This window comes from Brassica napus, chromosome A2 (assembly GCF_020379485.1).
Source record: "Brassica napus cultivar Da-Ae chromosome A2, Da-Ae, whole genome shotgun sequence".
Classification (NCBI taxonomy): Eukaryota; Viridiplantae; Streptophyta; class Magnoliopsida; order Brassicales; family Brassicaceae; genus Brassica; species Brassica napus.
The window spans coordinates 10,924,985-10,951,789 of record NC_063435.1 but is presented as its reverse complement, the minus strand read 5'-3'; the positions used below and the strand labels follow the sequence as shown (position 1 = coordinate 10,951,789).

General features: G+C 31.2%; 3 protein-coding genes across 3 annotated transcripts; all 3 read left to right on the top strand.

Moving 5' to 3' along the window:
• The first annotated feature begins 2,224 nt into the window (after positions 1 to 2,224).
• Positions 2,225 to 4,904, top strand: LOC106414707 (ethylene-responsive transcription factor ERF021). The gene has a single exon (XM_013855312.3). The coding sequence runs from the start codon at positions 3,249 to 3,251 to the stop codon at positions 3,795 to 3,797; it is 549 nt and encodes a 182-aa protein (XP_013710766.1). The 5' UTR covers positions 2,225 to 3,248; the 3' UTR covers positions 3,798 to 4,904.
• Positions 4,905 to 13,505: 8,601 nt separating this feature from the next.
• On the top strand, positions 13,506 to 15,605 carry LOC106414542 (ethylene-responsive transcription factor ERF020-like). Its single transcript, XM_048757093.1, has one exon. It carries the CDS (start codon positions 13,877 to 13,879, stop codon positions 14,321 to 14,323), a length of 447 nt encoding a protein of 148 aa, XP_048613050.1. The 5' UTR covers positions 13,506 to 13,876; the 3' UTR covers positions 14,324 to 15,605.
• A 193-nt stretch (positions 15,606 to 15,798) lies between these two features.
• Positions 15,799 to 19,268, top strand: LOC106414133 (probable serine/threonine-protein kinase At1g09600). Its single transcript, XM_048757089.1, has 7 exons — positions 15,799 to 16,356; positions 16,436 to 16,720; positions 16,950 to 17,267; positions 17,656 to 17,883; positions 17,967 to 18,067; positions 18,143 to 18,518; positions 18,587 to 19,268. Exons 1-7 carry the CDS (start codon positions 15,913 to 15,915, stop codon positions 18,773 to 18,775), a joined length of 1,941 nt encoding a protein of 646 aa, XP_048613046.1. The 5' UTR covers positions 15,799 to 15,912; the 3' UTR covers positions 18,776 to 19,268.
• Positions 19,269 to 26,805: the final 7,537 nt, after the last annotated feature.

The window sequence follows — 26,805 nt, the reverse complement described above, 5'->3', positions numbered from 1 at the left end:
CTTATGTTTTTGGATTAAACTAATAATCAAGACTAATTACGTACACCCAAAAATAGGAATCCAGCTGCAACTCACCACCATTTGTATTATTAAGTCACCAAAATAGGAATCCAGCTGCAATTCACCACTACTTCTTTCACATTCACGCACACCCAACTTTCTCTCGATGTTCATCAATAGTAGCAGGCCCAATTAACATCTTCCGTTGCTGTCTTCCTAAGAACCACACTTTTATCTTAATTTAATTGCACTTAGCACCTAAATAATATCTCTAAACACTAGTTATTTGAATATTAACGCATATTCTTTATATTTAATGAATCAAAGCATTGTTGTATGCATACATCATTGTAGCTTTTACTAGGAGTTTTGCGGTTCGATTCATTGTTTTTGTAAACGCGTAAGACCCATGTTTAGTGCTTACACTGAAGAAACCCAAATTACAATAACAAACAACAGGAGAGAGGGAAAGAAGAAAAGATTTGTATTCTTTTCTTCGTCCTATTCTTACGTACGTTGAGTTACAAGTACGGATCATTTTGTATTTAGATGCTTCTCATATCAGAAAATATAAGACAAATTGAAGTCGGTGGTCCAAAGAAACTTTATGTTTTCGCCTGGTTCTAACTTTCTAAAACTCACAGACACACATGTATCTTATAAAGTTATAAGTAAATCTTTTTTGATAAAGATCAAAGTCACACATGTCTCAACAACATTAGTTTAAACCTTTTTTTACTCAGATTTATCTGTTTCTGTATCCGTTCATATTAACTTTTTATCTGCTGTCTTTCCCGACAAAGAAAACAAAAACATATCTCTTTTTTCAAACCAAGACCATTCTCTCCAACGCTCTTGTAAAGCAAATAGATATTTCACTTTATTATAGTATAAGATTTGTGATTAAACCTTAAACCTAACTAAACAACAAAACAGAAGTCCTAAACTTTTTCAAACCATAGGGTAACAAACACCAATTCGTTACAAACAAACATAAAGTGTCAAGTTAGATGTTAAATGGTTAAAATGGTCGAACCTTGTGATCCGTTTCGATTTGGATGTATAAAATTCTGTTACTTAAAAACTTGGTAAAACTTGTAAAAATTTATCTTCAACCTGCGATCTAGCACTGATCCTGTATTGATTGACTCGGTACATACCCACAAAGTACAATCGTATTTTTAAAAAGTTTGATTTAACTTTTGATAGTTTTTTTACCGTATATGTGTATACTACTAGTACTAACTAAACTAATTGCATCGTGCTTTTAGACCTTGATCAAAAAATTATTATGCCACCTGAAAAAGTGCGCATATAAAACTATAAGTGGTTGACATGGTCTAGTGTTAGTTTATTTTTTGCTACTGGTAATCTATTATTCCCTACGTTTTTAATTGATAAGTTTAAGAGGTTTTGTTTTGTTTCAAATTACATGATATTTTTAATTTTAATGTAAAATTTAATGATTTTAATTATGCTATATGATTTTTTATATTCTACAAATTGTTTTCTATTAGTTTAATTATAGTTAGTTAGGTAGCTGATGTTTTTGTTTATAAAATTTATAAAATTAAATAAGATAAATAGAAGGAATATAAGATTAATGTTTTGTATTTAGTTTATCCTAGATTTAAAATTGAAATTTATAGAATTTGACTTTATAATATCAATATTTAAAATACATCATAAATTATATAAAACATAAATTTTAATAATTTCCGGATTAATTAGTATAAGTTTCAGGAAGGTGTGTTTATTCGGGTACTCAATAGGTAGACATTGATGAGTTCTAAATTTACTGGATAAAGAGATTTTGGATCCATATCGGATGGTAGCGTTTTGATATGGATTTGATTCCTGTCAGTTATGGATATGTTCTAGAATTAAAATTCTGTTTCATATTCAAAAATTTGGGTAACAATCTAATTTTAAATTATCATTCTCTCCGGTTGCACAAAAAAAAATATCCTTCTATCCGTTCCACAAAAAATGAAAGTTTTGAGAAAAAAATATTTTATAAAAATAGATTTTTAAGTTATTTCTTCATATTTAATAAGTGAAAAGAATAATTTGTTAAATTTAAAAAGTTTAGATTAAAACTATTGGTATAAAGTTACTGAAATCTGCTTTTTTTTATACATGAATATAGTTATTGCTATGTAATAATCATTTTCTAATATTTCTGACAAAAAATTCAAAAATTATCATTGTGGAACAGAAAGAGTACATGATTATATCCGAAACAAGAAAATATATAAATGTAATGAAATATCTAAACGAGTTTTGAAGACAATATTGATCACAAATATAGAATTTAAATCCAAAGTACTTGAAAATAGCTACTAGCACATGAAAGACAAGTATATTGTAAGAATTTCACTTACTCTGTATTGATTATTACAGGGTGAGTTGAATCTGTAAAATCTAACTGCATAAGACTGCATTTGTTTCTGGTTGATCGAGTAATCGCTCGGGTTTTGGGTAGAAAACTTAACCGAACTGATAGTGATAGTCAGTAGTCACAGTTCTCGTTGAGAAAAACCATTGGTTTAATACACTTACATGTAACGGATCCGAACCGGTTAGTTTTGAGTCGGTTTTAGTCCGGGTATTTGGTTCTAGTATTTATGCCGAGACTGTAATTATTTGTTACCACACAAAAAAATTACCAATGTTTCTTTTTGCAATTGACTTGGAGGAATTTGATCCAATGATCTTTGACATTTGTTTGAGGATAAATCCACATTTCCACCAACCCTTAGCATCACAAAGTTATAGAATGGATCATCAGAGGGTCCACATGTGATGCAAGAAAACCGCGTCTACTATAGCAAAATCCAAATTCATCCATTCTCTGTTTCTCTCTGCTCCTCTCTACTAGTCCCATTTCTTCACTACACTTCTTTTTAATTTTAAAACAAAATCCAGATTCTGCCTCCTTCCTTTAGATACACCTTATTTAATCACAATAATACTATTTTAGTGAATCTACAGTTTTCCATTGAGATATATAACACTTGTTAAACCCACAAACAACCTGTGTAGTTTCCTGGAAGCTACACTTTTAAACATTTGAGATATATTACTAAACGTGTACATGCTTTATCTGCTGTTTAAGATACTAATCCACACTTATAAATAACTGCTAGCAATTGTTAACATTCCAACATCAGAATCCAATCAGTCCAAAATAAAAAAACAGCAAACATTTTGAGAAAAGAAAACTTACTTCTCTGTGTGGTTTGTTCATGTCTGGTCATAGTAATTCCACTAACAATACACGAAGTGATGGACAAGCTGGTATACCCTCTGCCTACAGAGGAGTCCGGAAGAGAAAATGGGGCAAATGGGTGTCAGAAATTCGTGAACCAGGGACCAAGAACCGTATCTGGCTAGGAAGTTTCGAGACTCCTGAAATGGCTGCAACCGCCTATGACGTGGCAGCATTCCATTTCAGGGGACGAGAGGCTCGTCTCAACTTCCCTGAACTCGCCAGCAGCTTGCCACGCCCTGTAGACTCTAGCTCAGACAGTGTTCGCATGGCAGCTCATGAGGCAGCACTCTGCCTCAGAACCGAACCAGTGGAGTCAGCCATGCAAGTGGACACCTCAAGCTCCTCCAATGCAGGTCCAACGATGGTCAGACTCTCCCCCAGAGAAATTCAAGCGATCAACGAGTCAACTATGGGATCTCCTACCATGATGATGCATTCAACATATGATTCAATGGGGTTTGGCTATGATATGGGGATGAATGTTTGGGATACATACCTGACCGACTCTCTTTGGGACCCTTAATCCCCGAACTCATGGGGAGTTTCTACATTTTAACAATAATTGGTTGCTTCCAGCTTAAGTCAATGGCCTAGAATGTTTAATTATTAGGGTTTAGTTTCCAGAGTCTAGCACAAGGGTTGTTGATTCTGACGTTATGGCAAGGAATAAAGCTCATCTGAGTTTTGGAGGGAAGGGCACGATTGTATTCTTCTAAAGGAACAAGAGAGCTTGATGGGTCCCAAATATGGACCTCTTCACCAATATTTTTAAGCATTATTTGCCACTAGTAGACACAAAGCTTCTATTTCATAAGCTATGTTAGAGATTGTGAGGTGTGACTTATTTTTTATTTATTTTCCCAATTGTTTGTTACCCCATATGCTTATGTAATTCGATATGAAACATTGATTTGATTTGGTATTATGTTTTATGGATTTCTGAAAACTATAAGATATTTATTATTCTAACAAGACTTTTTCTATCAACTTTTTTCCTTACCGAACTACGACTGATCTTAAGAATTTTTGTTTACATTTCATACTTGGAATCTATATGGCACTCAGTGGCGAGAGAAGGCGCACCGTTCGCCATGGTGCAAAAAAAGCGACCACCATGCAAATGGACGACTATTTTTTCACATCGCAGAATAGAGGACTTGAAAACAATTTATTTGTATATAAAATAATTTAGAAGAGCTATTGAGAAATTTAGTATGTAAAACATCTTCAAACATGTTATATGTATTCATACGAGTTATTGGAAAAAATTCTAGATTCATTATTATTTGATGAATTTAAAAATCGTAATAGAAGAACTTAAAAATTAAAGCTCAAATCCAATTATTTTAAAACCAAAAAAACTGAAACCAAAGTGCTGCGTTGAGAGTATAACCTTCTATTGGCTCTAATTGTTGATGTGTAGTATTAGCTTTGAGTTATCAAAAAAATTATAGTTCAATGTAATTTGCAGTAAAAATTATGTGATAAAAACTTTAGATTTATGTAATGAGTTTGCCGTATAAATTTGAGTTAATATATTTTGAAAATAATTAATTGGTAACATTTTTGATGTATAAGTTGCAGTATGTATAATTTTTTTTTTAAATCTAAATATCAGAAATAATAACATATATTATATATTTAATAAAATAATTAGAAAAACTAAATGTAATGTAAAAATTAACTAAGAACATATATTAAGAAACAATTAAAAATTAAAATTAACAAATAAAATCATAGAAAGTCTTTGGCTAACAAGTAGGTAATTTATTGAAACATTGTATTAATTAGTAACAAGTAAACGTACAACTATATGATCATGAATTTTAATTTTTTAATTTGTTAAAGAATAAAAAAGGACGTGGGGGTAGTTAATGGAAAATCAAAAAATTATTAAACTCAAGTCTTAATATATAAGAATTTTGTTGATGTTGATTTAAGATTTGATTTATCATTTTTACAAAGGACATAACTCAAACTAGTAACTCAACAATCTCCTAGACTATGGCTTTGATTGGTAACATGATGTATACTTGATTTAGTTTGAATTAGGGGTACTAATCAGAAATGTCACCAATCATGATGTAGTTATAAATTTTTGAGTTTGTGTTTGCATTATAATGTGGTAAAGTTGTGTTATATTTTTGAGTTATGTCCTTTGAAAAATCAACAAATCAAATATTAAATCAACATCAAAGAAAATGGCATGTATTAGACTTTGAGTTAACTTGAGTTGGTTGTCCACGTTTTTTTTTCTTTTTCTAAGGAAATTTATCAACTTTTGAAACATGGCAATTGTCCAACATTTACTGTTGCATACAACTATTTATTTGCCAATAAATAAATAAATATTTTCAATAGTTATATACATGAATTCATTTGTTTGTCAGTTTCATTATAAATTTTTTTATTTCTATTCAATTACTTGAAATAAACCTTTTATAATTTAAATTGTTAATTTTTGGTAATTAAAATTTACATCCATAAATTTATTTTATAATAAGAGTTTTTTGTTATTATACATGTATATTTAGATATTTATTAATTTTAATCGATTTAAATTTTCTCTAATCTATTTTAATTATTATATTAGTAATAACTTTTATTATTTTTGTATTTATAATTTTTATTAATTTTAAAAAATAATTACTACAATTTATAAATTAAAACCATTACCAATCAATTTTATTAATTGTTAAATTCTTATCTCTTATACATATTCAAAGTAATATATTTTTATTCAATAATAAATTATTTTAAAATTTTATTTTTCTTTAATAAATACTTCATTATTTATATGTTTATACATTAATTATTTTATTTAAAGCATTACTTCAGTGTAATTCATACTTCAAAAAAGTTACCAGTCAATATTTTTAATAAAATAGTAACTCTTATTTTACTACAAACTTACCGTATAAATCTACAGTTTTTACCACATTAATTTTACTGCAAGTTACATCGATTTGTAATACAACTGCAAATCAACTCTAATACTACATGTCACCAATCGGAGCATATATTTGCGAAGTGATTTTGCCACATGTCCTCTCTACAATCATTTTTACAAAAACAATGATGACATGGCTAACAAGATTGATGACATAGCTTATAGTTAATATGATATGGAAAATCATATTTATTACTGACATATATTTTTGGTAAACTTTATAGAATATGACAATAAGTTATTGTCAATAACTAATACATTACATTTAATGTTGATTTATAATTTTGGTAAACTTCTTAAAATATGGTAATAATTCATAAATCATCACTAAAATAAATATATTGAAATATGCATTATAAATTTCGAAATACATTATTTAATTGTATTTTTATAATTATACAATTTTTATTACTAATATTTTCAAAATTTTCTACATCTTTTTAAAAATATTAATAAATTGTTAATCATAATTTCATTAGTTTTTTTTAGATATCTACCAATTTTATAAATATTATTTAGTTATAATTTTTTATAACTATAAATTTTTATATGATTTGATTTTTTAGTAATTTTATACAAGTTGATTTAATACATTTAACCAAAATAAATAGATAAAAAATGTATCTAAGATTCGAATTTTAATATTACATATATATTATTAAATGTAATTTAAAATAAACAAAATTATTTTTTTGCTTTTTTTATGCTTAAATAATCAACTTTATATTAAATATTAGTCAAAAATAATAAAATATATAATATTAATAAATTTCATTTTAAATATAATTTAACTCTTAAAACATTTATCACTGCACATGGGTGCAGGAAAAATACCTAGTAATACATTATAACTCAAACCTAACATCAAAAACTCAAAACTAATTGTGACATTTTTTATTTTTCTGCATAACTCAAACTAAATAAATTCTAATACATGTTACCCTTAAGCGTCCGTTGCATCCATAGGCGTCTATAATTGTGGTCCATGTCAGAGAACTCTTGACAACAACAAAAGAGAAGTTATACTCCTGAGAATAAATATTTTTTTTTAAGTTTATATAGTTCAGAGAGGTGTACTTTATAAAAGAGAGTTTTATATGATTTAGATCTCTTCCAAAAAAATATATAGATTCAGTCATTAAAAAGAAAAAGTTAATCAAGTAGTGGTAACTTAGAAATAAAAGATTTGGGGCACGGTATAAATCCATGTATCCTAGGTTTGATTTATACTGTGAACAAAGTTACTGTTAATTGGTCATTTTGAACTTGAACTTTAGTTTATACAGTTTATTACATGGTAATCTAGTAACGTATGATATTGTTATTTTTTATATTAGTTGGAAGACATTTCAAATTCAGACTATATAACGTAATAGTCGATCCATTTTCTAGTTCTGGTTAATCGCATCTAACGTATCAAAAGAAGTGAGCCAATATTTTCAGACAAAGGTATGGGCCTTTTATAAAACTCCATTCTGGCCTACAACGCTGTAGAGTCCATTGGTTCGTTTCTATTATAGAGGCCCACTTAAATAAATGTTCCCACTTAAAAAAGTGTGGACAGATGCATTTCAGCTATTATCTTGCGCTCTCTCTCACTTTGGTCTGGTAGCATTACCCAACAAATGGAGAAAGTAACATACTTTAGTAACAACTCACACCATGTCTTAAAGTATATGAATTACATGTATAGAGATGTCTGCTTTGTCCTTGTTTGTGGATTTACCTCTTTATATGAGATTCTTTCTTTTTTTTTTGTCTACGGCTCTTCTCTTCCTGCTAAAATCTGTTCGCAGCTTTCTATTACCAATCCCCCCTAAGGTATATTCTATCTTTTTAAAAAAGATCATGTTGGCCATACTTTTTCAATAAACATTTCTTCAAGCAATAAATAATTTTCAACATCTCAATATCAATATGATGGGCATGTTTTGGATATTTTTCGAAATAATGTTTTTTGTGAATTATGATCATATGACGTGATGCGAACTACAATACAAAAAGAAGAGGTATTAATTATAACAAATACGAAATAATAATGTAAAACAACACAAAATCTTAATATGATTCATCAAATTGCTTATGGTTTATACAAAATCTACAATACAAAAAGAAGAGGTATTCAATTCACGACACCACGTGGTGAAAACACATGAGCCTCGCCTCTCTCTCTTTCTTTCTTTCTTTCATTTTTATTAGAGTATTTGTACTCTCTACACACAACTTCCCACCTATTTGCATTCCATACCCTATTTCCCTTCAATTTTTCCCCTCATCACTACCATTTTCCCCCAATTCAATGGTATTCCACTTTTTTCAGTGTATTGAGCTAATTTGCTCTTTTTATTACGGAAAAACGCGTTTTATAGTTTCGGCGCGAAAACGCGTTTTTGTGGTTTTAACATAAATATATTTTTTTGTGGTTTTGGCTTGAAAACATATTTTTACGGTTGTGACGGAAAAACACGTTTTTGCGATTTTGGCGGAAAAACATATTTTTAGATTTTGACGAAAAATGCGTTTTTAGGTTTTGACAGAAAAATGTGTGTTTTGTGGTTTTGTCAGTTTTCGTGTGTGACAAAATGATATTATGTTTAGGTTTGTAATTTGTGAATTACATAAAAAATATAATAGACATTATATCATTTGGTAGAACCATCTCTATCTAGATGGTTCAATTTGAATTATTCAACTGATTTTCAAAATTAACCCTAAATTTCTAAAAATCATCCGAATGATCTATCTGGATGAATTGCATTTTTAGTGTCTAAACGAACAAAACTCTAGTCTCGATCCAGATGGTTCGTCCGGATAAAAAAACGAACAGACCCTTTCTCATATACGTTTTGTACCCGCTTTAGCTTTTCCGTTCATAAACTTAAATGATTTGGTGGTAAAACACTGAACTTTTTGTCACAGCTTTATAAAGATTTTTCTACTAGATTAGTATTTTTATATATCAAACTATAACTGAGAATGATATATCAATACTATTAAAAGGGAAGGAGTCTAAAAAAATCTACCTATAAAAGTTGTTTGGACCCTTTCATTTAATTTATTATTTTTTGGTATTACCTTAAATTTATACTAACAATATGTTACCATATATTTCTCTAACAATAATTTAGTCAATTCTTTTATTTATTTAAATCTCACTCCTAAGTCCTAATCATTACTATTAATATATTTATCATTTTGATCTTTAATCGTAAAACATTGAAACTATTCTTTTATATTATCACTTTTATCATATAATATATGATTTAAAGCAAGATAAATTACAAGACATATATGTGTACATTCTAACTTCCTCTTTCGTTTATAATAAAATAATCATATCATATATAAACTTTCCCACTAAAATCTCATATCATATACTAAACTTTCAACCGTATATAGTTTGATAATATTTTCATATTTAAAAATGATTTTTCTGAATATTCATGTTACCTTCACAAAAAAAAAAGAAATTCATTGGTTCTATTAAAGCTAACCTGACTTCACGATATCAGTATTGATTATTCAAGATTTTGAAAATTATTCATTGATTCTATTATACTTTTATATACTTTTCACTTAAAACGAATCAATACTATTAAAAAGCAAAGAGTTTTAAAAAATCTAATATAAAAAAGTTGTTGGAGTTATGTATACCTATTTATTATTTTTCTGATAATACATTAATCATTCTAAACATACAATATTTTAAATATTTTTAACATATCTTAATATTATTTCTTATGATACCTTTACTCAGAAAAATATTTCATCAACCATATTTTTGTACAATAACGTTAAAAATTTATATCAAAAGGTTGTTGGATCTGATATGGACGTAATTGTCCACATCTGTTCGGGTATTCAAGATTCTAAAAGAATTTGAAATATATGAAAAATCTGAAAAATATCCGAAACACGAAAAGTATTTGAAACTCCAAAAAAATACCAAAAATATTCAAATACCTAAAATTTTAAAATCTTATTCAAAATCTGACACGATGAACTGAAAAATACCCAAAATTTTATCCAAACACCCAATTTTTTTTTTAATTTGAAAAATTTACCTGAAATCAAAACTCTAATCGTAAACCAAAAACTTAAAAACAATATCCATAATACCGGAAAAATATTCGAAATATCCAAATATACCTAATAAACACATATTTATGATCGGGTCTACGGTAGGATCCGGACTCAAACAAAGACATGCGGGTCAAAAAAAACCCAATATGTTATATTCTCTTGACCTGAACTAAACCTATAATTTTGGGTCGGTTCGGTTTTTTTTTTTATCCGGATATAATTCTTATGTGGAAAAGAAACTTACGTAAAAATGTACATATAAAATCTCAAATAAACTAATTTGTAGATTATATAGCTGTTAAAAATTATGTTTTTCGATATAATAAAACTTTGTATTATAATATAATCCAACAACCCCGCGCTTGGAAAGCGCAGGTCAAAATCTAGTATTCTATTAAAAGGGAAGCATTCTTGAGAAATCTACTTATAAAAGTTGTTGGACCCCTTCATTAATAATATATTTTATTTAATGTTTGCCTTAATCAATCAAAATATATACTCCTATTTATAAGGAACATTATGTTGGTCCAAAAAGGAACATTACGTTATTTATTTTTATTAATCATTATTAACCAATTTAAAAGAAACACTACAACCAATCAATAATTAATCTGATACTAAATGGCAACTCACGAAACTAATCGATTATTATTATAATATATACACTATATATGAATTATATTATTTCTTAGAGTTCAATGAAAGAAGTACTATCACGATGCACATAGTGTATTATATGTTTGAGCAACATAACTATATATACTTTTTACTACAACATAATTATTTATGCTTTTACCTTGCTTTTGTTTTTTGATATGATATATAAATAAAAGAATTATTATGCTACTATGATATTTGCAAAGATTAATTATTTATTTGCCTAAATAAAACATAATTACTTTTTTTTTTTAACTTTAGAACTATTTCTTTTCAAAGATTACTATAGCTAGAATAGATATTTGCATAAGGTGAATAAACCAATTCCAATATTTGTTTTGGACACAAAACTAATTTTAATGTATTCACTATTGTGAGTATATATAATATTATGATGGGATGATACTTTTACTAATTTCCTATGTATAATTTATTTATGCTAAAAAAATCATGTTATATAGTACGATATGAATATATTTTTAAAACAATAAAATAATTAATTTAATTTTCAAAAAATAGTTTTTTTATGGGTTTTAAATTATATATATTTTTAAAAACCATACCCGATTACATATTAGATTACTTGGTTTATCGGTTAGACTTACGGTAATCATTTTAAATATATAGCAATAGAATATTAAAAAATGTTTATTAAAAAATATTATTATTTAATATAAGTTTAAAAACTATATTAAAAACAGTATAAATCTATACTATTAAATTAGCTAAAATATGTAAATTAATCTCAAGTCTTACCAATTTAACAAATGTAACTATTATAAAATGCACACAAAATATAATGAGAAATAGAATAAGCATGGCCATCGAATTTTCGGGTTGGTACAGATCGGTTCATTTCGAGTTTGAGTCCTTCAGATCTTAGACATTTGGACCTAATTAGGTATTTGATTTTTTTTGTTTGAGTTTAAATTGTTCCTTTTATGTTTGTATCCATAATTCAAATACCTGTAAAATACCTGTATTTTTAATACATAACAGGTTCGGATCAGTTCGAATATTTAATACTCGAAAAAGATTTGAAATACCCAAAAATCCAAAAAATATGCGAAAACCCAAAAAATACCTGATACAAAAACGTACCCGAAAATTCAAACGAATACCCAAAAATATGTCATATCATACAACTTTGTAATATAATAATTTACAACAATTACAAAATAATATTTCTTATCAAAATTTATTTATAATCTAAAATAACCCGCGCTTTCAAAGCGCGGGTCAAAATCTAGTCTAATATATTAAAACAGAAGTCATGACTTCTTTTCATGTGTAATTTTTTTAGTTTGGACCATTTTTAGAAAATATTATATTTTACATAAGTTCATTATTATATCTTTTAATATCTTTATCTTTTTATTTGAAATACAAATGAATACATTTAAAATGTTCTAACAAAATCTTTTTAAAATCTTCTTAGAATCTTTTTAAATTTACTTTCAAAGATTAGTTAGCTTTAATTTAAATTATCATAAAATATAATTAGAAATTAAAATTGAATATAGTTTTGGTTTATATACGAAAATTTAAATAAAATGAAATTAATTAATTTTAGAAATACATTTACTAATAATTTTTAAAGATTTTGTTAGAAATAAATATTTATTTCTATTTTAATTTTTTCAAATTTGTTTTCCAATAAAATAAAAATCATGATTTTTTGATGAGTGATATTTTTATTTGGACCATCATTTAAATTTTATATTAAATGTATATCACTAATGATAATATATATAATATTTTTAACTACTTTAATCATAATATATTTTATATCTTTTAATTTTTTTTTTTAAAAATTAAAATTCTAACAAATCTCTTGAAAAAGATTATAATAAGATCTTAATTGTCATAAATTGAATATAAATATTTTCAACTAATTTTGTAATTAGTAATGAAATTTTACTAAAAGAATAAAATTATATCCTATTTTATCAATTTTATAATAATATCTATCATTTTAAAATAAAAATGTTATATTGAACAAAATATGATAAAATTATTTTAAATTGATAAGTTAACATATTTTATTTTCATAAATATAAAATATTTATGCTAAAAATATAATATGTTGGTAGAACGGGTTAATATTAGTAAACTATATAATACATGTATAAAAATTTAACTTATCTTAAACTTTTTAATATACAGTAATTTATTATACAAAATTAATAAACATTAAAAAATTACTAAAAAAATCTAGCGATTTGAATTACGGATCATGATTATAATAAATTAAATACAAAATTGTTTTCATATATGTTGTTTCATGCATTAAAAAATTTAGTTTAGCAATCAAATGCAAATTCAGTAGGACAAATATATAATATGTGATGATTTTAATTTACAGCATGAAAACTATAAAATTATTATATTTGGCATAATTATACAAACATTTAAATATGTGAGTAACATTGAAATAGATAATAATTATGTAAAAAAAATATCTATATATATATATATATATATATGTGAATATATACCCGCACAACCGTGTGGGTGAAAATCTAGTTAGATTTTATGAGTGGGTCCTATCAATTATAATCACACAGTTTTAGACCAGCAACTAGATTCAATAAATCACGCAATATCTCGAATGATCCATCTTTATCCACCACTTGTGTTATGTTTTATGTTGAAATTTCATATGCTTATCCAAATAGCTATATAATCGATGTAAACTTAAACATGTTGAGAAACGCCCATAGGTTCGGATCGTACTTGGAAAAGAAAACATCAACTGTGTCAGCCACATGTCAATATCACATATTCCCCTGGTCGCACCTTTGATTATTAATATTATTATTTTTCCTCTAACCAATAGTAATCTGATATAACTTTCTTCTCCTCCAACGTATTTATATTCAACACCTTTCTCTCAAGATCATCTACTCAAAATGGATTCGAGAGACGCTGGAGAAACTCATCAGGCCAAGTACAAAGGCATCCGACGCCGGAAATGGGGAAAATGGGTATCGGAGATTAGGGTTCCAAGAACTCGTGAACGCCTCTGGTTAGGCTCTTTCTCCACCGCTGAAGGCGCCGCCGTAGCCCACGACGTTGCTTTTTTCTGCTTGCACCGACCATCTTCCCTGGGCGAAGAAGTTTTTAACTTTCCTCATTTGCTTCAACCTTCCCTCGCATCTTACACGTCTCCTAAGTCCATCCAAAAAGCTGCATCAGACGCCGGCATGGCCATCGATGCTGGATTCGCCGTTAAGAAAGACGGTGTGAATGGAGGCGGCGAATATAGATTATCCACGGCGAACATGGCGGAATACAGCGAAAGGGAAGCGTTGAGCATCTCCGTGTACGATTATCTACTGGATGACGATCGCATGTGAGCACCTTATGTTAGCAATTAATATTGGATGTGAATACAATTTTTTTTACTTCTTTTATTTCCCAACGTGAGTTTTCATTTCGCATGCTTCTTTTTTCATGATGTAGTTTTCATCAATAAAAAAAACAAATTCTTTTATACGTTACACGGTTAATTCATAATTCCGTTACAAATTTGTTTGTTTGGTTATGTGTAAATTTAAATTAAGTTCCTCTATATTCAATGAGTGATCCAAGATATTAAAGCCAACAGACTACATGGAGTCGAGATATTAGAATAGTAAAGTAAAATCTGTTAGATTATATGATAAAACTTAGGTTGTGCACCCATAATTAATAACCCAGGTTGATTCTTTCATGTCATTAATTTGTTTGCTAAAAATGAGGAAAGTTAAAATGAGGAAAGCATGATTATGATTATATTTTCATTTTATTCATATTGATATTATAAATATATCATATTTTATTTAGTATATATAAATAATTTTGGTTCTAGGATGTTTTCCTTGTTTTTCATATAACTAGGTTGTTTAAGCTAACACTATTATTCAGTTTTTATTAAGTTCTTGAGAAAATATGATCTATCTGTATACAAATATCTCCAAAAGGGTGTATTTAAATTGATTTGTATTAAAATGACACACTATTCAAACTTAACTTTTTTAAAATATCAGAATCTAATATTTTAATGAATATTTTAGTGACTTCAATTTTTTTGATAACGTTTAGTTAAAAAAATACAAATATTTAAGTCCTATAATCTTAGATAAATTGCATTATAGTACCATAACAGTTTTTCTAGTTCACCTTAAATCATTAAAATTCAAAAAATTCCAATTTTCATAATTTGTTAAAGTGAATTGAGTCATTCTCGTAATCATTTTTACTAGCTAATTCACATTATATATGTATATATATTATATCTTATATATTAGATATATTATATATTATATATTTGCAATTTATTACGTCACCTATTCTAGATAAAAATAATAATATTGTGATCAGATTTGAAACTAGTCCTACTTTTGACCACATAAAATTACAGCTCCAAATATTTGAAAAGTTTTAAACTAAGATTCTGAAATGTCTGGTATGAAATATCTAAATTGCAAGGTCTAATATTAATAATGATGTCATTATAGTACTTGACAGGCCGAAATCTATAGAACACTTGTACACGCAAACCCAAAGTGTGAAACAAATCACGACAAAAAAATTGTTTGTCTTGTCGAAGCGATAGTTCCTAGGAGTATTGCTCTGTTGCTCATGTAGTTGACACCAGAAGAACAAGGCGACAAAAAATGTTGATTTGACACAGCAGAAATAGTTGTCAGGCTTTGCAAATGGAAATGGGCCCATTGGACAAAATTAATGAGACTCAGTTAAGACATGAAGTGTCAGGTTATTGTGTTGACAAAAAAGACATTGAGTGGCACGCACGTTCTACTTATCTATCGCAACAAAACGTGAGAGAGACAAGAAGAAAAAGAGTTTTGGTCTCCGAGAAGTAGATAAAGTAAATGGGCAAAACTAAGTTTGTTTTTGTTTCCATATATTACTTCGGTGTTTGAATGATTGTTTGTTTGTGATGGGTTGCATTTGCGCCACCGCGCGTTCTTCAAACGCCGCCGTTGCCAATAATGAGCTAATGGATTCAAGCAATTCCATCATGCATCTTATGCCTCATCCTCCGTCTTCCTCGTCCTCTTTATCCAAAAAGGAAGTAGGATCTTTCAGACGTCAGACTTCTGCAGCTTCCATCACCGTCGTGGCTAATGGTTATCCAGTGGTGCGTCGTCCCTCCACATCATCTGATCGAAGCAGCACCAAGAAAGCGGTTACTGTGGGAGCTCCGACCAGGAGAGTCACGGCTATGCCGGTAGTGCAACACCAACAGCAGCCAGGGCGTTTGATCGGAACTAAAACGGAACCCACTAGCGGAGAATGGCCGTCTTGGTTAGCTTCTGTAGCTGGAGAAGCTATCAAAGGATGGGTTCCTCGCTGCGCAGATTCTTATGAGAAGTTAGACAAAGTAAGTTCATCATTTTTCCTGGATCCGTGTAATGCAAGAAATGATATTTTTGCCCTAAAATAGCAGTTTATGTTTACAGATTGGACAGGGGACTTACAGCAGCGTGTACAAAGCCAGAGACCTGGAAACGGGAAAGATCGTGGCGATGAAGAAAGTTCGGTTTGTGAATATGGACCCAGAGAGTGTCCGGTTTATGGCTAGGGAGATTCTCATTCTTCGTAAGCTTGATCACCCCAATGTTATGAAGCTTGAAGGTCTAGTCACCTCTAGACTCTCAAGTAGTCTCTACCTTGTTTTTGAGTACATGGAACACGATCTCGCAGGTCTAGCCGCTTCTCCTGGAATAAAATTCTCTGAATCTCAGGTATTACATATTTGTTTTGCAATAGACTTGAAATTTTGGAACATGAGAAGAGAATACTGAGATTCTTAATCTCTAAAGAATGTAAACTCTCACATCGAGAGTTTTAATGGGACAGACATAAATAATATATAAAGGATTTGAGTCAGTCATTTTACCGCTAATTAGTTTTAAATTGGAAATTCATGAAACTTAACATAAAGTATTTACTTGAGTCTTACTTTATTTTCAGATCAAGTGCTATATGCAACAGCTGTTTCGTGGTCTTGAACATTGCCACAGACGAGGAATCCTCCACCGTGATATCAAGGGATCTAATCTCTTGATTAACAACGAAGGTGTTTTGAAGATTGGTGACTTCGGATTGGCAAATTTTTACCGTGGTAATGGAGATGTACAGTTGACAAGCCGAGTTGTAACCTTATGGTACAGAGCGCCTGAGCTGTTGCTCGGTGCGACTGAGTATGGACCAGCTATAGACCTGTGGAGTGCCGGCTGCATTCTCGCTGAGCTCTTTGCTGGAAAGCCTATTATGCCAGGACGCACAGAAGTAATCCAACTCTCTTATACATGTTTTAGTTTCTTAATAACATTTTTTAATGATTAGGAGGTTATGGACTCGTACGTCCGTAGGCCAGTGAGCAGACCTCTCATAACTTTGAACCTTTGACCGCTTAAATCCTTTAGGAACATATTATTTTTGAAAGAATGTTAAATTTATTCAAACAGAAAAAAAAACTTTTCTTACAATGAATGTGACTTTGGTACTTATAGTTTAGATTTAGATGTTGCTCTATTATAAAACTATTTTTAAGCTTATTTAGAAACATATTTTTAGCACTGACTTTATAATCCAGAACACTCTCTACTCAGATTTATTCATAACCTCTATCTTATAGAAAACGTCAGGTGAGATACATATCATCTTTGCTTCTCAGGTGGAGCAGATGCACAAGATCTTTAAGCTATGTGGTTCACCCTCAGAAGATTACTGGAAAAGAGCAACTCTGCCACTTGCAACAATTTTTAAACCTAGTCACCCTTACAAACCTGTTCTTGCTGAAACCTTTAGTCATTTCCCTGCATCAGCTATGACCCTCATCAATAAGCTACTGGCAATAGAACCTGAGAAACGTGGATCAGCTGTTTCTTCCTTGAGAAGCGAAGTAATATATTGAAACTAACCCTAGAGCATGTTTCTTGAACAAGTTATTAGACTCATTCTCATGATCAGTTTTCTTCTCTTCAGTTCTTCACCATGGAGCCACTTCCTGCTAATCCATCAAGCTTACCTAGATACCCACCGAGCAAGGAACTTGACGCTAAGCTTCGCAACGAAGAAGCAAGAAAGTAAGGAATCTTTTGATCCACTGTTCTTTCTCTTTCTAGGGTTTAGGGTTTTACTCATGAATCTTTCTGTGGCAGACTAAGGGCAGAGGATAACAAGAGAAGAGGGGGAGAGACTGTGACAAGAGGACGACCAAAAGATCTTAAAACTTCACAGACACCTGAGTTTATGGACAGAGGGCAGTCTAAAGTCACATGCATCAGCCATAAGTTCAAAACAGACGAGGAAGGTGGCACCGGGTTTAGGATTGAACCACCAAGAAGAGGGATCCAGCAGAATGGTTACGCTCATGCTTTTTCTATGGTTCATCCAAGTGTTGCTAATACAGAATGGAACAGAGGTGGTGGGAGCATCAAAAGGCAAACTAATGCAGAGCTGAAGTCTAGGATATCACAAACAGGAAACTTGTCTGGTGATTCTTCTAGAAGAGCTTCCAAAAGAGATTACTCAACCGTAAGCCTCTTTCTTGTTTTACCCACTCTAGTCTATGTTGCGTACCTTAACCTTTTCGTGTGTGCCAGGGAAACGCACCAAGGAAGAACAGAATCCATTACTCAGGACCGTTGATGCCTCCTGGTGGAAATCTTGAAGAAATGCTCAAAGAGCACGAGAAGCAGATCCAACAAGCTGTCCGCAAAGCCCGTGTGGAAAAGTCTACATCTAATAAAACAAGGCAGCAGCAGCGTTACACAGGAAGAGATGCTCGGTAGCTAAAGAGAAAGCGAAAGAAGAAGGAACAAGAAGAAGAAAATTCAAACAATAACGCACATGTTTTGCCCCTTCTGTGCGTGAAGCAAGGGATTGATGCAGTGTAATGTATAGTGAGCTTGTTATCTTAGGCCAACGAGATTGACCACACAATATATTGTCAAACTTCATTTTGTACATACGCACAAGGGATCATACTGAGTGGAGAGTCGAGCAAACATGTATTGGTATTCAATTCTCTTAGGATCTTTTATTTATTTTGTATTTTACTAGGTTTTCATCTAACGTGTTTCTCAATTCGGAATCGGAAACTTGCTGTAACTTTTGGAATCTAATTTCCAAAATAAGCTTTCAGAATCTCTTTTCCTTTTTAAAATTATAAAGTTATAAATAAGTAAGAAATATAAAATTATATTTTTATTTTATATAAATCTAAAAATCAATAGTATTAAAATAGAGAGAGAATAAAAATATGTAAATATTAAAATAATACTATAAAATTATTTTTGTACACAATAGTTTTTTATACGAAATCTTGCATATGTTTTTAGTCATTAATTTTTATAAAATCATTTTTATATATTTATATTTGGATATACGCTTATAATACGTTTCCATTTCCTAATTTGTTTTTCAAAAAAATACCATTTTACAAAGTAAATTCATTTATAAAAAAATACCAAAACTGTAATTCAATGCATAGTTTAACAAAATGTCAAAATCAAATATAAGTATCAGTCTTCTTTTTTTTTTGCAAATTAGGTAATTGTTCTGTGGCGGCTTATGCGGTTCCTAGGCTGTAGGCTTTTTAGGGTATGACTGGTTTTCCCGCTACCACCCGCAAACGCAGCTTTTGCGGTTGGTAGCGATTGTTGGCGTTTTAACAATCGATCAAACCGCTCCAAACCGCTCCAAATCGCTCTGAACCTCATAAATTCAAAAGCTGGTTCCAGCTAGCGTTTGCGGTTGCGGGAGGATAGAAAAATTTCTTTTTTTTCCAAAACAATATAAATACAAAAATAAAAATATTCAATAAAAAAATTAAATTAGAATTATAAAAATGCTAAAATATATCTATTATATTTTAATTAATATTATAAAACTTTTAAATAAAAATATTTTCTATAATTTTTAAAAAATTTAAAGTATAACTTTCTAAATATAACTTTTATATTTATTATAATATTATTATTTTTTATATTTTTATAATTGTATAAAATGTAAATATTGTTAATTTATTATTTAACCGCTGCTGCATTTGGTAGTTAACCAGTCATAAGTATCCCGCAAACGCACCAATTTCTAACCGCAGAACCAATCGTACAAATCTTTTAAAACCGCTAGAAACCGCAACCACCCGCATCCGCAAACTCCCGTAACCGCAATCGCGACTGCTGCGGTTGAACCAGTCAGACCCTTAGTATGGTGGCGATTACTTTATATGCCGTTCAAATAATTAAAACATAATAATAATAATAATTAATAAATAATGAATAGTTTTTTGTTATAAATTATAATAATTGATATATTATAGTACAAAATCATATGAAAATAATTATAAATCATAATATTTAATATATTATACTAAATATATTAAGTATATTGGTATAGTTGGTAATTGCTTAGACCGACTTACTAATAATCTTTAATCTTTTTGGGGCTATGCGTTGAGGCACTATGAACACTTTCATAATCTAGTATTTTTAATATTGATGTTTTTAACAAAAAGAGTATGGATTTTGCTTATTGTTTATATTTTTTATAATGTATTAAATTTGTTTTAAGCTGTGTAATATTCCTTTTAGATTGTTATACGATTTGTGGACTTTTAAGTGTTTTCTTATATGAATTTTCTTTGAATTTCTCTGTTGAATTGTGGGAACGCTGGAACATCGGGACGAATAAGGCTAGAAATGTGGCTGATAAAACTGACGAAGAAAAGATCTGAACGTAAGGAATTAGGAAGAGACCAGAGTCGTTGGATTTGCAAACTCGTTCAAAAGACCATACTCACTTTCCTAGCATCCAAGTAATCAGTAATCACTTCCACCCTAATTACCTCTCTGTTTAAACTCTTCACCACTCTAATCATCATTAACTAGTAATTACTCTTCTGTTTTGTTTCTCTTCTCTATACATATTTTGTACTAAAAAAAATACATTTCCTTATATTTTATTTTTTGAAGAAAACACAAAACAGAAGGACATTTACCAACGCGCTTCCTTCAGCGGTAATAAACTATATATAGTCCAGAGCCGGCGGGCATGGTTACTTTAGTATTGTACTGTATGTGGTACGATTCAAGAGACGGGAACTTCTCAGCGATCTTGCATGTGGATCCATGACACGTCCTCGTCTAAGAAGATTGTTCTTCCTTGGTGGTTCAGGAACGCCCACATCAAACTGTCGTGGCCAAGACCAAATACGAGAAAATTGCACGGCTATGTCTTGTCTAAGACCTGATGCAGTGTTATGTTACACTATACAGTAATATAAACCATTGCATGTTGTTTTGTTAGTCTTCTGTGTACCTTCTTGGTGACGGAGATTTCGGAGAGTGTTTGCTGGGGAGTGGTATTGGAGACGGCGTAGTGTTAAGCTAGATGGGCTTCCAACCTAAAACCAATTGGTGATAAGTAAAATGGTCCATCTATTTTACATATTATTAAGGATCCTTTCCAACATTCGATGTGGGACATTTTGTGTCTAATACGCTTCCTTGAGATGATGTAATCTCGGAATACTCGGACAAAGATCGATGGGCCAACTTTGCTAAAGGAGACGCTCCTACTCCGTAACAGATTTGATGCTTTAGGTGACTCTACCTAACGTCTAGATTGCTCCTCACATCACCTCTCTTTATACAAACACTCAGAACAATCTAGACGTTAGGTCACAACTGTAATATGTGAGTCACCTAAAGCATCAAATCTGTTATGGAGTAGGAGCGTTTCCTTTACCGTACTCGAGCTCCTTCCCGTCGCTCTGTCTTTTGTCTTATTCTGATTCTCTTGAGTTGGACCTTTTGCTTGATTGGTTTCTCTGTGGCCCATTTCACTGATCTTCCTTACAGATATGAGTTGGACCGTTGGTGATTAAATTTGACGTTTTCAAAAAGGTTCATAAGGAAAATGACATGACTCAGGGTCTGACTGGTTCAACCGCAGCAGTTGCGGTTGCGGTTGCAGGAGTTTGCGGATGCGGGTGGTTGCGGTTTTTAGCGGTTTTAAGAGATTTGTACGACTGGTTCTGCGGTTAGAAATTGGTGCGGATGCGGGATACTTATGACTGGTTAACTACCAAATGCAGCAGCGGTTAAATAATAAATTAACAATATTTACATTTTATACAATTATAAAAATATCAAAAATAATAATATTATAATAAATATAAAAGTTATATTTAGAAGTTATACTTTAAATTTTTTTAAATTATAGAAAATATTTTTATTTTAAAGTTTTATAATATTAATTAAAATATAATAGATATATTTTAGCATTTTTATAATTCTAATTTAATTTTTTTATTGAATATTTTTATTTTTTGTATTTATATTGTTTTGGAAAAAAAAAAGAAATTTTGTTTATCCTCCCGCAACCGCTAGCTGGAACCAGCTTTTGAATTTATGAGGTTCAGAGCGATTTGGAGCAGTTTGAATTGGTTTGAGCGATTGTTGCAAAACGCCAACAACCGCTACCAACCGCAAAAGCTGCGTTTGCGGGTGGTACCGGAAAAACCAGTCATACCCTCAGTCTCAAACCTTTTGATATTATCGAAACTCAAAAACGTTACAAGAGCAACTTTTAAATTTTGTTAGGACAAGGTGTCTCATAGGGGAAGACAAGTGATATATGTCCTCTGTTCCGTCCTATCCCACAACATCCCTTGTCCAAAGTAGTAAATCCTACAAAACCAACACAACCATAATTAGTTATCGGTTCAAGAGTTGGTAGCCTAACATTTGCTAATTACCATAACTCGCTGGGTTAGCGATGATCTCGTCGAAAATATGAGCTATATCGAGGTAAATGAATTTAGCACCGGGAGATTCTGGTTGAGATCAAAGATGATTGTTGTGACGTTTGTGTTGAACGGAAGAACAAGTTGGTTCACTTCTTCCCTGCATTTACCGTAGGTTTATTGAGCTAATACTTGGAATGCATTAAGCATCCCATTCGTCCAAGTCAAGTTCTCCTACCATCAAGATTATAAAAAGTCTCTCCATTACCAAAAAACAACAAAGTTATGATTACATTTTAGCTTCTTGCTTAATTAAGTATTTTTCCTTTTTTTTTTAGTATTTTTGTATTACAATGAGCTGATTGGTGTATGTTGAACCAATATATCGCCGAAACGTTCAGCTTTGAATTGGCTAGGGGTAGGAAAATTGGGCATCAAGTAACTGTTCTTTTTTTTGTTTTTTATCAAGTAACTGTTTAGACAGTCGTTGCTTCCCATTCCACTGAAGAACAAGCTTCGAGTCACCGGACTTACTTTCCAATCGTGGAGAAACGTTGCATTTTAATCGTCGATATTCTCAATGAACCTTCCAAGGCCAGACAATCTTGAAGACCAATTATGCCGAAGAAGCGAGCATAAAAAGTAACAAATATGGCTCTTTTAACTCAAAATGATGGTTGTATATGTATGTTTTAGCATCTTGAATCTTGATCTACTAATTTGAAGGTTGAGTCTAAATGCTTCACTACAAGAAAACATCGGGATACTGAGGGAAAAAATCGTCGGTATGTCGTCGGAATAACGCTATTCCGAGGACATACCGACGAAAAAAGTCCTCGGAAATAACTCCTCGGAAATTCATAATTCCTCGGAATTCCGTCGGAATTTTCCGACGGAATTCCGAGGAAACAAAATTCCGAGGATACTCCGAGGACACGAAGTTCGTCGGAAGGTTTCTCGGAAAATACCGAGGGAATTCCGATGGCCCAATCCTCAGAAGTTTCGACGAAATATTCCTCGGAATGTTTATCGGAAAATACCGAGGAACATTTGTTCCTCGTACTTTTCCGAGAAACTCCTCTCCCTCGGAAAATTCCGAGGGAGTGGAGTTTCTCGGAATTTTCCGAGGAACTCCATTCCCTCGGAATTTTGAAAAAATTTATTTTTTTTAAAATTTTTTTTTTTTTTAAATTAATTTTATTTTTAAAAATTAAAATTTTTAAAATTTAAAATTAAAATTGAATAAAACATAAAATAAAACATAGTAGATAATATTCAAATTTAAATAAAACATTCAGAGTTTTTGGAAAAAAAAAAACTACGGGTCTTGAATGTTCGGGAACGTCTCGTTCGGGTACATCCTCTTCATCATCTCCATCATCTGCTCGTTCAGCCTCTTCTGGGTCTCATAGCCCGCCTGTTGAGCTGCCATCTGAGTCTCCAACGCAGATATCCGATCATCCTTGTCCTTCAGCTGAGCCGTAAGAACTTCTGGATCAACATACGCATGTGGTGCAGAAGAAGGAGCAGCCGACCGGGAGCGACGACCCAAACCGACCAAACGTCCCTTTTTCTTTGGAACCGACTGAAATATAAATAACCAAGTTTAGATAATTTAAATTGATGATAAAATAAAAATCAAGAAATAATTAAATTGAACTTTAAAAAAAAAAAAACTTACCGATTCAACGATTTCGTTGATTCGAACCCGAGACAAGTTGGTCGAGGCCGTCGAATCGTCATCATCGGTTTGAAGCTGAGACACTTCGTCATACACCTGAGTTTGGACCAGGTCGACCACGTCCCTCACAAGACCATCATCAATCTGGCCGGTCTTCTTGTTGCACTACAAAAAAAAAGTCATTTAGCATCATTTATTTTATATTTTTGCATTAGTTATAAATGATGTAAAAATATTTTGCATCATTTAAATAAATGACTCTGAAAGTGGTGATGCAAATAATTTGTATCAATTTATCAATAAATGATGTAAAAATAATAAATATTTACATCAATTATTGTTAATGATATCATTATGTATCGGTTACAAAAAAATGATATTAACTATTACATCAGTCTTTTAAAATGATGTTAGCATTGACATCAATTTAAATAATTGATCTTAATTATTTATATCATTTACTAATAACTGAAGTTAAATTATATCAAATTTTGAAAAAAATATTTTAAAAATATATCATTTATAGTTATTAATTAAGATACTTATTTAGCATTTGTATAAATAAGATCAATAAATAAAGATATTTCATTTATAATTTTTATTTTCATTGAAATAATATTTTACAAATAAATTAAATAAAAAGCCTAAAAAGCACGAAGATGAATACAAAAAAAAATTGTAAATAGGTAAACAAGATAAGCTTCTTCTTCCTTCTTTTTTTTTTTGAATGAATTCAATTTTTTCATCTTTCTTTTTTTTTCTTTTTTTTTCTTTTCCTTTTCTTTTCTTTTTTTTTTTTTTTTTTTAAAAAAAAAAAAAGTCGACGCTAGTCTGTTTCCGAGTCGTCATCACCAGATGAATCTGAATCTGGATCTTGGTGAAACTCTCCAATCACTGGTTCATCATCTACGTGAACGGCGGCTTCTTCTCCGAAGTCAGTTAAATCGACTACAAGGCCAACTCCACCTAAATCTTCTGCTGCACTTAAGTTGCCGGATGTGCTTGGTTGTAGTGGGTCTTCCAGCTCAGAACTTCCCTGAACTCGGCCTCTCGGGTTGAGTCTTGTAACAGTAACCCATGGATCATCTCTGTTCCTTACCCGGGGGTACTTGATATAACAAACCTGATCGGCCTGAGAAGCAAGAATGAAAGGATCATAATATTGCAGCTTCCGTCTTGAATTTACTGATGTAACACCAAATGCATCTGTTCTCACACCTCGATCTGGAGTGTTGTCGTGCCAGTCACAATAGAAAACAGTACAGCGCAATCCAACCATGCCCAAATACTTGATTTCTAAAATCTCATTTATGTGTCCGTAGTATACATCATCTCCTGATGCAGAACAAACACCAGCATCGTAAGTCGTACTCGAACGTCTCCTCTTCTGAGTTGTGAATGCATATCCTCGAGTACAAAATCTCGGATATGACTTCACAACAAAGTTTGGTCCAACGACCATCTCGCGTATCCAATCGTCAAATGTTTCGCCTCTGGCCAAACCATCACTCACATAAGTAAACATCCATCCACCAAATTCTCTCTGCTTCATTTCTTCTAGTTCGTCCTCTGTGGCGTATCTATATTCTAACCGCTTTTCTGCCATGAAAATCCTTTCATATTGAAGAACATCTTCGCAGTTGGTGAGTAAATATGTTTGCAAATGACTGCGCTCCTGATCAGTAAGTCGACGGTCCTTTGGTTTTCCGCTAAGTCGTCCAACGTCTGTGAAAATGTCTGGAACCTTCCAATGATATGTTGCCCGTTCGCCTCTATCATCATGCCGAGCAGGTCTTCTGTTTTTGGTCTGAACTTCTGCTGGAAAGTAGTACTCGGCAAAGTTTGAAGTTTCTTCATTGATCATCTGTGCGACTATAGACCCTTCCACCCTACTTAAATTTTTCACCATCTTCTTCAAATGGAACATATACCGCTCATACAGATACATCCATCTATACTGCACAGGACCACCAAGTTCCAATTCTCTTACCAGGTGAATAACAAGATGCTCCATAACATCAAAAAATGAGGGAGGAAATATCTTCTCAAGGTTGCACTGAATCACAGCTATGTTAGTCTTCAAATTTTCAATACCTTCAAGAGTCACTGATCTTGTGCATAAATCGCGGAAGAAACCACTTATCCCTGCAATTGCTTCATGAACATTTCGTGGTAATAGTTCCTTGAAGGCAAACGGAAGGAGACGCTGCATCATTACATGGCAATCATGGCTTTTCAAGCCAGTAAACTTTCCTTCCTTTCTGTCGATACAGTTACGCAAATTAGATGCGTAACCGTCTGGAAATTCCACATCGTTTGAAATCCAATCAAAGAACGCATCCTTTCCCGCTGCATCAAGTCGGTATATGGGAAAAGGAGCCCTACCACTC